The sequence below is a fragment of the Anoplophora glabripennis genome, unplaced genomic scaffold, assembly GCF_000390285.2.
Source record: "Anoplophora glabripennis isolate ALB-LARVAE unplaced genomic scaffold, Agla_2.0 scaffold13, whole genome shotgun sequence".
Lineage (NCBI taxonomy): Eukaryota > Metazoa > Arthropoda > Insecta > Coleoptera > Cerambycidae > Anoplophora > Anoplophora glabripennis.
The window spans coordinates 1,668,296-1,681,619 of record NW_019416478.1 but is presented as its reverse complement, the minus strand read 5'-3'; the positions used below and the strand labels follow the sequence as shown (position 1 = coordinate 1,681,619).

At 34.7% G+C, this 13,324-nt stretch overlaps 1 protein-coding gene across 4 annotated transcripts in view; it reads right to left on the bottom strand.

Annotated features, from left to right (window-relative positions):
• LOC108904471 (Krueppel-like factor 7) overlaps positions 1-13,324 on the bottom strand; it is a 373,170-nt gene that overhangs the window by 170,729 nt on the left and 189,117 nt on the right. For 3 of the 4 annotated variants that reach the window (XM_018707055.2, XM_018707072.2, XM_018707064.1), the window contains exon 4: positions 11,536-11,668. In XM_018707055.2, coding sequence (XP_018562571.1) covers positions 11,536-11,668 — 133 coding nt within the window. The remainder of the gene's footprint in view (positions 1-11,535; positions 11,669-13,324) is intronic. The other variant, XM_018707081.2, reaches the window with a different exon arrangement.

The window sequence follows — 13,324 nt, the reverse complement described above, 5'->3', positions numbered from 1 at the left end:
ATACAATGACTAACCGGTCCACTAGTTCCTAGAGTCAAAATTAAGAAATTAAGTACCTAGCTCCTAATTCAGAGCATAATAAAAAAATATTACGTACGGTAATTGTTATGTATACGCGAGACCTTGCACATATTAAGGAAAACGGCCATAACGCGTTCCAGTTTCAGCAAAGCGAGACCTATTTTTCGCAGGCGTCGCTATTTTAAGGTTATTTCCATTTGAGACGGCTGCGGCGTGGGTAAGGAATTATCGTAACCGCGGATACTATTGTACCAATAAATAAACAATAGGCCCGCATTCAGCGCCTAACAAGTCGGCCCTACCTCACACCGCCAACGTTTTATAAGTAATGGTCTCCGCCGGAATTGACAGATATTAATCGGTGGCGCTGGTGCCGGAAACGAAAGACAGCCTTTCAACGCTTTGCTCTCCTCCAAACTGGTAGAGTTACCTTTGTTTTACAAGCGGCTAGAAAAATACTTGAATGTACTCGCACCTAATGAATATTCGGGAAACAGCAGCTAGGAAAGATGAAAGTAACTAATTTTAAGAAAGTAGTTGTACAAAACACATATTGTCGCTATTGAAGCAAAAATTAATGCCCCTTCAAAGGGCTATTTCAGCAAATTGCTTTGAAGAAACCAGGTTATCTGCTGTACATTTTTCTTGGACACTTATACAGTAAAACCTCTGTTAGTGACCAACTGTGTCAAGCGACCACTTCTACACAACAACCGATTTTGAATTCTCTGAATTTACAAATGGAAATCCCCTTGTTTCTGGACCTCTCAGTAAAGGGTATTCTCTTAAACGACAGCGAGCACAATGTACTGGATTTTCCAGCATACAACAATGCTAAAACTCCTCCCATTAAAGGGCAATAAAGTACCCTCATAATAGTAGGTAGAATATTATTTAATGATAGTGGGGTTTCCAAAATTTATTTCTTAAACCGAGAGAATATGGTTTTAAGTTTAGTTCTATTTTGAAGCCATGAAACGTGGTTCACTGGTTTGATAAAGCGAAACCAGTTCAATTAAAGATCGAGCTCGTAGAATTTATTTTACGAAAATGTATTTCACGAAATTAGTCTTCACTGAGGTTGCATTTTAATGAAACATTAGATTCAGTTTTGATGTCATCATATGATGAAGGGGTATGATTTGGTGGTGGTTTAAAGAAGAAAAAGTAACAAGAAGTTTATTGTGTAACGAAACGTATTACATAAAACTAGTTTCCTTTAATTATTGAAACATAAGTTCTATTTCCAATGACAATGGTAACGACAATGAAGATCATTACTGCCTTGGTGATGGCTATAAAAATCAAAAAGAAGTGGAAAGGGAACGATGTAATACAAAATACATCAGATTACGAGATGTCAGGAAGCCACAGTAAGGCAAGCCTTTTTCAAGAAACTCGTCGAAACGGTTTTATGAAACTGGAGCTTCACCAAAACAATGAAACCCATTTCTTTATTCTATTATTTTTTCATCACATTCCCATTTTTTTGTTTGAAATATACCTAAAATCCTAACTGCTGAATCAATGATTGCACTTTATCTCATTTAAATGAGAACGAATCTAGTGGATTACTTTCATTTTCATCTACGTGGCCACAACCAAAGCGCAGTAATATCATCATCGCTGTCGATGTTAAAATTAGTTTAACTTGTTTTTACAACCTAATGAGACGGGATTGGGATTAGTAGAACATGGTTACCTCTTCTATACAACAAGCAACGGTGTGAGAAAAGAATGTGTGATTTATCACCGTGCAGATATACGCAACGTTACCGATGATACCACAGACGAACGTGACACCACCCCACTCGGCAGATCTAGAAGCGCGCCCAGCTTCAGTCGCGGAGTAACATTTCTCCCCTGAAGATGCCGGTAGTGAATAACGGCGAAAAGTTTGGAAGCCTTAAAACCATTTTTCCTTGAAATTGGCTAACTTTGAGACAGCACATTGACGAAACCTTAGTTTCAATTCAGTTGGGCTTTAATATCGATGTGTCGGATGATGAGAGTATTAGAAGAAATATAATAAAAGCAATAAGAACTGCAATAGTTTTCTTGAATGATTTGATTGTTTCAGATCATAAAAAATCGAGTTGCAGTTTTTTCTACCACCCACGGAAAGACAGACTGAAACGATAAATTCTAGGGCTTCGATAAAAGCGTCGAGACAGATTTAAATACAGGGTGTTCCAACAGGTCGTTAGAATGTGAAATGCAAAAAAATATGCAAAAACGAAGTACCTAACACTTAGTTTTGTCTAAAAAAAGTTTAAAATTTTATTAAGTTTTGAAAAAAATAATTAATAACGCAGAAAAATGACAGCATACAGGGTGGTCCGTTTTTCATGGCTCACCATTGGTATCTGGGAAACCGTAAGATATACAGAAATCAAATTAGAGAAAAGTTGCGCCTTTTCAGGGCCATTAAAATAAACCTGAGAGATGCTGCCGCTCTTGAAATATTGTAAAAAAATTGAAACTAGCAATTTTTAGAAAATGACATCTAGCGTCCTTATTTCACAACAGAAAGAGCTGAAATTTAGTGCTGGGGGATAAGAAGATACGAGGAATCCATGTTGTCGAAAAAAATTTCTACGGCTACTTGTTTCAGTTATACAACACTCAATTGGTTTTTTTCTTATGGGCGCCATACTAATTTATTTAAAAAATTAATAAAATCTAGTTGTTCTTGACGTAAAACAAAAATTAACAAACATTTTGACAGATTCAATATTTGCTAGCGCTTGCTGCCTTGTGTACATTATTTTAATTGAAATTATGTTAAAGTCTTCAATTACAGAGAAGAGATAAATGTACGAGTTATACATAAAAAATAATAAAAATTCTAGAAACTACTAGAATCAGTTATATACAGAAATACTCCAGCCTCATCGAACGGTATTTTTTAAAAATGTATAGAAATATGGTAGAATTTCGAAGTGTGGAGAAACCTAGACGCAGGTATACTTACTTTTTATTTGTTTTCAGAGATAATTTTTTCCAAATTACATAAATGTAGGTATCAAGTAAGACGGGAATCCATTCATGAAATAAATGTCTTGAGACAAATTAACATAGACATAGAGTTCTATGAGGGTAATCGCAAGAGAATGTGTTACTTCACGGACAACCATTAAAAGAATTTTGAAAAAATATAAGTACCATGATTACAAATTCAAATTCAAACCAGTACAAAATCTACACCCAGGAGATGGGACACGAAGAACAGGATTTTGTAGATGGTTTCAGGGATAACAGAAAATATATTGTTCGGCAGGAAAATTATTTGGAGAGATGACACTACGTTTACAAATAAAGGCATTTTTAATAGAAAAAATAGGCATTATTGTGCCATAGAAAATCCATTTGATTCAAGAGACTAGCCACCAAATTAGATTTCCCCTTAACATTTGGTGTGGAATATTAAATGAACGTATAATAGGACCGTTTGTTACTGATGGTAACCTTACTTCTGAGAAGTATTTAGATATTTTAAGGGTAGAAATGGAGGATGCATTGGATAATTTTCTCTTGTATTACATTAGACATTTAGAAAAGTTTCAGTAATATGGCGTAGGGCCTCATAATTCCGCAATGGTGTTCCAATATTTAAATCGATGATTTCCAAATAATTGGATTGGCACTCATGGACTTGTAGCTTGTAGATTTGTGGCCTCCGCGGTCTCCATGTCTCAACCCTTTAGATTTTTTTCTGTGAGGTTGTCTAAAAGATAAAATTTAACTCTAGTTTTACATTGTAAACAAAAAAAGTTTGGTATACGAGCAAAATTTCATTTATGTATATTTAAATGTTTCGGAACTGAAAACCATCTTCAGAATTCAACTTTGAACACCCTGTACATTAAAAACTAAGCATGATAAGCCACATGTTCATATGAAGTTTCCTTTATAAAAACGCCTTAGCGACCGCTTCTCAAAATATGTGTATGTCGTATGGGAACACCCCGTATATCTCAACAAATTACTATAACCGTTGCGGCGCTCGACGGCCGCATTTTCCGCTAGCGCGCCCGTTTCACCACCGGCCGATCCGGAGAGAGCAGTGCCGGCGACCCACCTCGCGCCTCTCCGCTAGTTCAATACCGTGGGAACGCCGCCAACTTCTCGCCGCGTTCGCTACCGGAGTTACGCGGCCGCACCGGTCGTGAGTAATGGCCCAAACGAACATTGTTCCTAGCCTGGTCGTTAATCCGTAAATAATAGTCGAGCCAAATAGATTACCCAGTCGCAAATCTCGCAAGGCGGCCTCACGCTGCGAAAACTGTATTAGAACAGGCGCACGCGAGCACCGATAAGCTCCGGGACGAAGACGTTTATGGCCGGGTGAAGGCGGTGGGCGCAAGGGGATGCTAACACAGGATTTTCGAAAGATCGGTTAAATTTTTCGTATATTTGATCAACACTACATTTTATTAAATATTATGAATTAATATTTATAGTAATTGTAGATACAGTTATTACATTTAGTAACATTTATAAAATTATGGATAATTATTCCTCTGGCGTTTATTAATAGTCACTTTGTTCTCAAAATGACTAGACCGCTCCATCTCAATCACCGGAGGCTCTCAATATTATCTGACTGATCCGTTAAAACAGCATGATGCGACGTACTACTAGAACCTGGAATTGAAGCGTCATTGTAAAGAATCCTGTTGACTATTTAATTTTTGTTACTTAAACTGTCAGCAACATAACTGTTTGCAATTGTGGCTGATTTCCACCCACCATGTCTCTTGATTACTAATACATCAACGCCTGTATTAGCCAGTAACGTTACCGATGTTCTTCGGAATGAATATGTATATGTTTTAGGATGTTCTAGTTTCAAAAACTATGCAATCTTATTAGGAATCATAGAAGGGGTATTCTTGTCAACTGGTTGGTTGTAACCTCTACCTGCTTGATAACGTATAAAAAAGTGTGAAATTTCAGTTTTTATTTCCAATCTAATCTTGATATAAAAATAATACTTACCTCCTTCATAGTGTAAATAACTATTTCATTAAATGTCAATTTAAACCAAAATTTGGAATCAAACAAACAACAAAAGTGTAAAATAACAATAAGTTAAAATGAGTAGTAACTCAGACAGTGACGAAAAATTTACAAATACTCCATCGGACTTGCAAGAGGAAGCTAGCAATATTTCTCTGAATTTGTTATTTACAAAGTCAAGACATCGATACGAACAGTATTATGAATTGTTCAATAACTGGAAAAGCAAACAAAAAGCCGAAAACTTAACAGAAAATGTACTACTTGCTTATCTATCAGAAAGATCAAAGATTGTAAATGCAGCTGCACTCTGGTTTGAATTTTCAATGTTGAAAAGCACTTTTAAAGTTAAGGAAAGTTCGAGCATTTTTCAAACAAAATTCTGTAAATTACCTGTCCAAAAAGTCTAAAAGTTTGACTCAAGAACAATGTATTATATAAATTTTCTAAAGAACCACTTAATTCGGAATATCTTATGGTCAAGGTAAACTAAGTTGAACTAATTATGTTTTTTTTTATTAGCATTGCATTATAGGTTTCTCTTATTATGGGACTATAAGGGCATTGTCATCGAAATGAGTTGTTGAATATGAAACTTGACAACACAGATAACAGATGAGACATATTGATTGTTACAGTTCCACAAACAAAATATAATATTACAAGAACGTTTACAGTCACAAACAAAACGGTTGATGAATTGAATCTACTTACAATATACAACAGATATGTTTCCCTTAGACCTACCACACACCTCATAATCGTCTGTTCATTTATTACAAGAATAATAAATGCATAGTGCAATCAATCGGAAAATATGTATTTCGCAAAATTCCAAGCAAAATAGCCACTTTTTTAAACAGCCTGAACCTAATACATACACTAGACATTGCTTCCGCCGTGGTTCCGCAACCCTACTAGCTAACTCTGGGTGTGATTTACTAACACTTAAAAAAATATGGAGGTTGGCGTTCTTCTGCAGTTATGGAAGGATATATAGATGACTGCTTATCAAATAAGATTTTTCAAAAAATCCTGACAAACCCAAACGCATTAGTAGCCTTTAGCTATCAGTAACCCTCTTTTCACTTCGCTCGCTCGGGCAGCTATATCATTTTCTATCCTTGTGACACAATATACTATAAATGCAGTAAATAATATTGGCAAGCACGTAATTTGTCAGATCTGAGGGCATCGATGGCAATACCCCCTGGATCCTGGCGACCTACAAAAGTGAAAATTTGTGGGCAAACATCAGCTCGTACTTTGACATATCTGATAGGTGTTCCTTCTAATATTGGTTGGTTGATTGTATAAAGAAACCAATGAATCACAAACCAAATGAACGAATAAAACCAAATAATCGTTAATCAAGAGCAAAATAGGTAAGAAGTCAACCTTTAAAGTCTCAATACGTAAAATATTTAACACCTACAAACTACAATGATCATCACAATCAAGGTTTTACCTTCCGCCTGAACGAAGATTAGTCCAGTTGTCGTGACAGATCATGTGATGATGATAAAAGTGTAGGCCAGCCTCATATTAAGATATCTAAGTCGAATTGATTGCTTGGCATTGTGAATCCTTTCCGAGCTTCACCAGCTAATGGGTTTTGAAATAAAAATATACAGACGAAATTATGCGCCTTAATCTGTTTCTACAATAAACTAATGACAAGTCGAGTAAAGATTCAGTTTCAATTAGTGGATCAATAGTGCAGTTAGGCCGGTATATATTGAGTAGTGATGAATTAAAATCGACAAAAAGAAATTGGACAATCGCGAGGTGTTTAATGTAAATACTATAGGTATCTCGAAAATTTGGAAAATATCTAAGTATATTAAAAACAATTAAAGCAAAGTTTTCCTGAGAATCCTTCTGGGAAATGTTCACGATTATATTTTTTTCTTGAATGTGAATGAATCTATTTTGAAATATTAATAATAAAAAGGATGAAATAATTAAATGTAATCTGCGAAGCGATACAGAGAACAAAGATCTAAAAGAACAGGAGTTGCAAGATCACCTGATTGAATAGAGCAAGACACAACTTCTATTACAAAAAAATAAGTAAATAGTAAATACTCCCGTCACCATTCAAAGTTCAAGAAAGTTTTATTAATTAAAAATCAGAGGAATACTTAGAGGTATGTTTGCTAATAGGCATTTATCTCATTTATTTATCTCATAACTTCGTTAATGTTGTGTTTAAGAAAAATGACCAAATGCACAATTTTTTATTACAACAGATTTATATACATATAACTCATCAAAATCAACAAATTTCGTCTAATAATTTTTGAAAACGCTTATGTGAAAGAAGAAAGAAGAAACGCTTATGTCAGTTAATAATAAACAAAGAATACTAAAAAAAATGAGAACTGACTAGTGGTAGTACGAGGCACATCCGCAAAGTAAGAGTACTGAGTCTCCGATGCTTTGTGGATTTTGTTTTAGATAAAGTTGGCAATGCATTCAAGGCCAAGGTGTTGGGAGCAGAACGCGCGCTCATTTGTCGTAGTCAGTTGAGGACTGTTGTTATAGTGGCGTGTTGAAATGAATGCCGCTATTCCGAATCCCGCCAGCTATAAGAGTATTGAGACTCTGATACTGTGGTTTTAGTTTTCGACAAAGTTGGCAACACTATTTTCAAGACCAAGGCGTTGGGAGTACTAAGCGCGGCGCTCATTTGTCTGTCAGTTGAGAACTGTTGTTGTAGTGGCGTGTTGAAATGTGTACCGCTATTCCGAATCCCACCAGTTGGGAAGAAGAGGAGGAGCGTAATCCGGTTTCTTCTTGCAAAGGGAAAGCCGCCGTATGTATTTTTAACGATATCAAAACTCATTCGGATGGAACATTGTCAACCGTCCCGCTCACAGCCCTGACCTGACACCTTTTGATTTTAATATATTCTTTTCACTGAAGGTGTTTATGGGTGGAAGATATCAGAAAGCTCATCCCTCATCTCACAAAGTGCATTGAATTTGAAGACGACTACGTCAAAATATAGTATTTTATTAGCGTTTACAGGTACAATACAGGTACAATATACCGCGCAATTTTTTTTTTTTTTTTGAAAAAATTTATTAGACAAAAGTTGTGACTTTGCACGACTTAAGCACTCGGTTAAAATTTTGGCATTCATTTTTGAGACACCCTATAACTTTGAAAATGTAAAAGGCGGTCGAGTGAGTGTGCGAGCGAACGGTTATGGCCTGTTATAATTGGAATGCCCTGTACAAGAGATCTAATCGTCGCAAGGCTTGCCGTTGTTCGGTACGTATTCATCAAAACATGCACACCTTCTTATAGTCCATGAAATCCGTGAAAAAGGAACGAACTCGATCAGGAAGTGCACGCAAGGCGATCCGGGATCCTCTCCAAGGATAATGCGTGGAGAATGGCTCGATTTTTTACGATTACAGAGATAATTATGTGTGATATAATTCCGTTATTTTTTTACGGAGATTTATAGTTGATTTTATTAACCATGAATGTCATGGCTACATACACACCCACAACGAGCCCCCGGGAAACGGACTGTGCTGTTAGATACAGTTTTAGTTTTTGTATTTGATTGTGAATATTTCGTCTATTCGTTAAATGCAGCGGCGGCTGGTTAGGGGGAGCTCTGGGGCGCGTTCCCCCTAGAAATCTTCATAGTAAAAAAAATATATATAAAACTTTAATTTACAATGTTATCTTAATTAAATAGATTAGCCTTATGATACACATTAAAAAGGAAATATTCCATTTGTAATGTATTCGTCAATTTAACTCTACTTACAAAATTCATTTGAAAAACACTTGAATACGTAGGCTCCTTGTAGCTCGCCCCTTAATCTGTAGTGTTTACAGCGGTGGTCATGGTTAGTCCGACCGTAACCAAATAATAGTCATTTATCGCTTTTTTTTATTAAATATAATTTGTTTACGTTAGTGTAAAGGTATCAAATTGTAATGAAAAATAAAAAAAAATTTTTCGGGCAAAAACAGAAGGATGGACTTTCCCTATAAAAATAATAACGAGTAAATTTTCCTTATATTTCAATAGTATTTAAAATAAAACTATCCAGTACTATCAAAAGCCGCCACTGGTTAAATACCATAACACAGGCACAAGTTGCCCTATGACGTGGCAATTTTTAATTGTTAGTCCAGTCTAAAAGCCAACTTAGTGAGCAAACTTTTGATTTAAATTTCACCATTGCAAGATTATTTCATGTTTTATTTGGTATCTTATCCCATTGCTTTAAAAACTCAGTAATCTCTCCGAAATTAAGAGAGATAGAAAGTTACGGTTTTCACTTGAACACATGTTTGTGAGAAATATTTTTGTTGCTTTTTCAACATTTCAGGGCTTATACAAAATTTCCACCAATAAAAACACCTAATGTTTCAGGTTTTCCAGGTAGATTTAAACAGTATTCCAATTTTTAAAGATTCAAACTCAGTCAGTTTCCATTTCTCAGTCATCGCTAATTTCTATATTTTTTTTATATAAAAGATTTTTTTTAACTTTCCGTAAATTCGTTTGTGTTGTTCCGATGAAAAAGTTCTTGAGTCATTTGATGTAACTTTGTGTGTTACTTTACTGGTATACATAGTTTCTTTTTTTACTCATAATTTTCGAGAGAATAAGTAATTTTTTTCGTACGCTATTGGATTTTATTTAAAAAGAGAAAATAATTGTAACTTCAAACAAATTACAGGATATTTAAAGATTTAAGAATATTTTCAATTGCAAATAATGGATTTTTAAAAAGAGGCGTTTTAAATTTTTTCTGAATAAAATATAAGTAATAGGAACTGAATTTAAGCTTATACAGGGTGATTCACAAATGGTGACTGAAAATGTAACCTCGTATTCTTTGGTGAATTTTAAGGGGTCCTTCCTATAAAGTTTTTATCTAGGACGCTTCATTAAAGAGATACAGGGTGTTAAACTTCAAAAAATATCTTTAATTTTTTTAAATAATTTAAAAACTAGTAAGTGAAATAATTTGAGGGCTTTTCCTAAATTTACATACTCCAGTGGCGGAGATACAGAGTATCGGTGGCATATTTTTCTAAATAAAATAGTACGCCACTGCTTTACGGTAACAACCATGATATTTCCAATTTTCTACAAATTACTACTCTCTTATGTTTTTCGAAAAAAGCCTGATTTTCGAGTCAATCTTAAAAAAAACACATTACATTAGTACATGTGCCCAATTTCAAATTATTTCACTTACTAGTTGTTAAATTATTTTAAAAAATTAAAAATTTTATAAGAGACCCCTTAAAATTCACCAAAGAATACGAGGTTTCATTTTTGGTCACCATTTGTGAATCACCTTGTATATGTAGTAGTTTCATGTCCCTGTTGTGCAGAAATATTGTTCAGGAATAAACAAAGAGAAATGTACTAATTCGTAATGACAGTCGACCAACAAATACACAGGAGGTATAGACAGACGATTTAAAATTAATAGTACACTACTGAATTTATATAGAAAAAAAAATCATCAAAATTTTAGAAACTCTCTAATATTTCGCTGTCGTTTTTTAAATCTTTGAAAGTTCCTGATAATTCCAGATATTTCACATCAGCATACACATTGTTCATTTGTTACACTATGATTAATGGGTATTATTTGGGAACACCCTGTACAATAAACACGGAACTTTTTCTTAATTTCTTTTGTCGGTTATAATATTTACAAAACTTTACTACTTTTTGCTTTTGTAGTAAAACGTTTAATAAATTTTTATAAATAATACAGTCACGAATAATGAATTAAAATTTATGAACACTAGTTTCCGTGTCTATTCTGACTGACCATGATATTTTATTATTTACTTTATTAATAAAATATTTGAGGATCATAAAAAAGATACCTACGAGTTTAATAATAGCTTGCAACATCCAAATCATATGGCAGAAGCATTCGGGTTGATATATTATTTAACAAATAGAATGGAGGAACTAACTGTCGGTTTTCTTCTCAAATTTTTATATCCAAATTATAAGCTTTACGGAACAAACCTGCTAACAGCAACTTTTGAACTAGTTTGTTTAAATCATAATGTATTGATGCTACTCTGGAATTTTTATATATTTCTTATTCAATTAATATGTGTTGTGGAGATTCAGAAATCCAAATAAAACCGTTTCCAAAACACGATATTTTATAATTGCTATGCTCGATTGAAGCATAAGTTTACGAAACAATTTTAAATTTGCTTTAAATGTAGCAGCCCGTATGAATGCCTTGTACATTTACACGAGCCGCAGACACCGTGTCACAAAGCAACGATATGACCTTGTACACCCTCCCACATCTACGCTTTGTTTACGCACCGAAGTGACAAACTCTATTCGTGACATAGAAGTAAAACTGCCGAAACGTCAATTACGGCTCTTAAATAAGGTCTGAGGTATAATGGAACATGGAAAATTTTGGACAGATCTCTAAGTATGTATGTGTATATAAAATTACTCACCTGGTGGTTGTTGAATCTTTCCCGACGGCGGAGGGTTCCGCAACCTCTGTGGTGGATATTTAGGTACTTGTAGCACTACTGGCGTCTTAACACTTAGATCTACGGGCTCCATCTGGACCGGGGGCCCTTCTGCCTGAAAAAGAGCGTTCCTGAGTGCCCAATTTTATGCGTATAAAACAAACGAATCCGAAAATGTTATAAACAAAAATTTACTTTACGGTTATGGCCTTAGAAATTGTCAAATAAAATTTGAATAAAACTATTCATTTGTTGTATTACTAATGTTGATACAGTCATACAAATAATCAGTAATCATCTTATTTCACTTCGGTTGAGTACATAATACATCTAACTTGTGTGCAAAGTGCTTGAGGTTTGTTTTTGGTGTTCAGCGAAAATGAAACTCAACGGTAAAATAAAATTTTTATTGAAAATAAAGTTTAGTGAGAAGAAATGTTGTCGGGGCGAGCGTTCGTTGAAAAGTCCTGGTGTGGAGTCGCTCACAGGTATATGTATCTAGTCCTTGGCGCCAATCAGCCGTGGACCTTTTCCTGGAACCCTGGTGCGTCCTGCGTCTATTCTCCAAATGGGTCACTTGCGGACATGTGTAAACACATGCTTTTATCCGACTCAGAAGTTACTATTTTTTACATAATTTGTTGTGTAAAGAACGGCTTTGATAACAGTTTAAATGTTTTTACTGTACGATTCCAATTAAAAACTCTATCATTATTAATTTTTAACAATGCTTCTCAATTAATACTATTTTTAATAAGAATTCTGGACAATTCATAACTCCTCGATATAACAGACAGTACCTACTAAAAAACTGAAAAAAAAAAAAATTTAATCGAACTGAAAACTAAAATAAAAATGTAATAAAATGAAGCGACAATGACGTATTCCACCATTTCCATTTAACTGAGTGGCAGTTTGTTTTCTATCTGTTTACCATTCCGTCATATCATACCAAGTGCAAAGTCAGCCGGCAGTAGCGGCCTTTCAAAGGCGACACTACGGCATTTTGACAGAACAGCAGGGTTGACCTTTGTTGCTCTTCGTAAGTGTTCGGAACAGGGTCGAATTCTGCTAAATTTTAAGCTGTCAAGGGTTTAATTTTGCTGTTGTTTTGTTTATTTTGGATCAATTTAATATGTCTAGCACTGCTGAAGTGCTGAAGAAGAGAAAAGAATAGGAACATACTGTATTTTGAATACAATTTTACAATTTTTTAATAATACATATCTGTTTTTCCTAAATGCGTTCCTTTAAATTAAATAATTAAGGCGTAGTAATTATAATTTCAGATTGGTATTCAGGGGAACACGTAATACATATTACCTCTAAAAACCCCACTTAAAGATAGCTCAAAATTCATGTAATTTTGTACTCAACTTTAAAACAGTGGCTTTATAATTGCGATACACACCGAACCATAACTTAGTTACAGTTTAGGCGATTGCTATAAACAGTTTGATTAATAACGTGCTTCAAGTTTGCGAGACGAACTAGTCGTAAGTTCTTAAGTACTGAAAATTATTCACACCTTGTATCTTGTGGTTGTGTCAATGGAATACAACTCAATTCGAGATTTTTTTCACTCAAGGACTATCGTACGTCGAAAACGTTACTGTAAGTACATAAAGAAAGAAACCGTAACAGATGGTGTTGATTGAATAAACCGAAGATTCCATCTGGTTTTCTTGTATCCTACGTTACCGACTGCAACGAATACTGCAACGAAAACCATCGGATCTGCATCTATATTGCGGCCAACACGTTAGAGGAA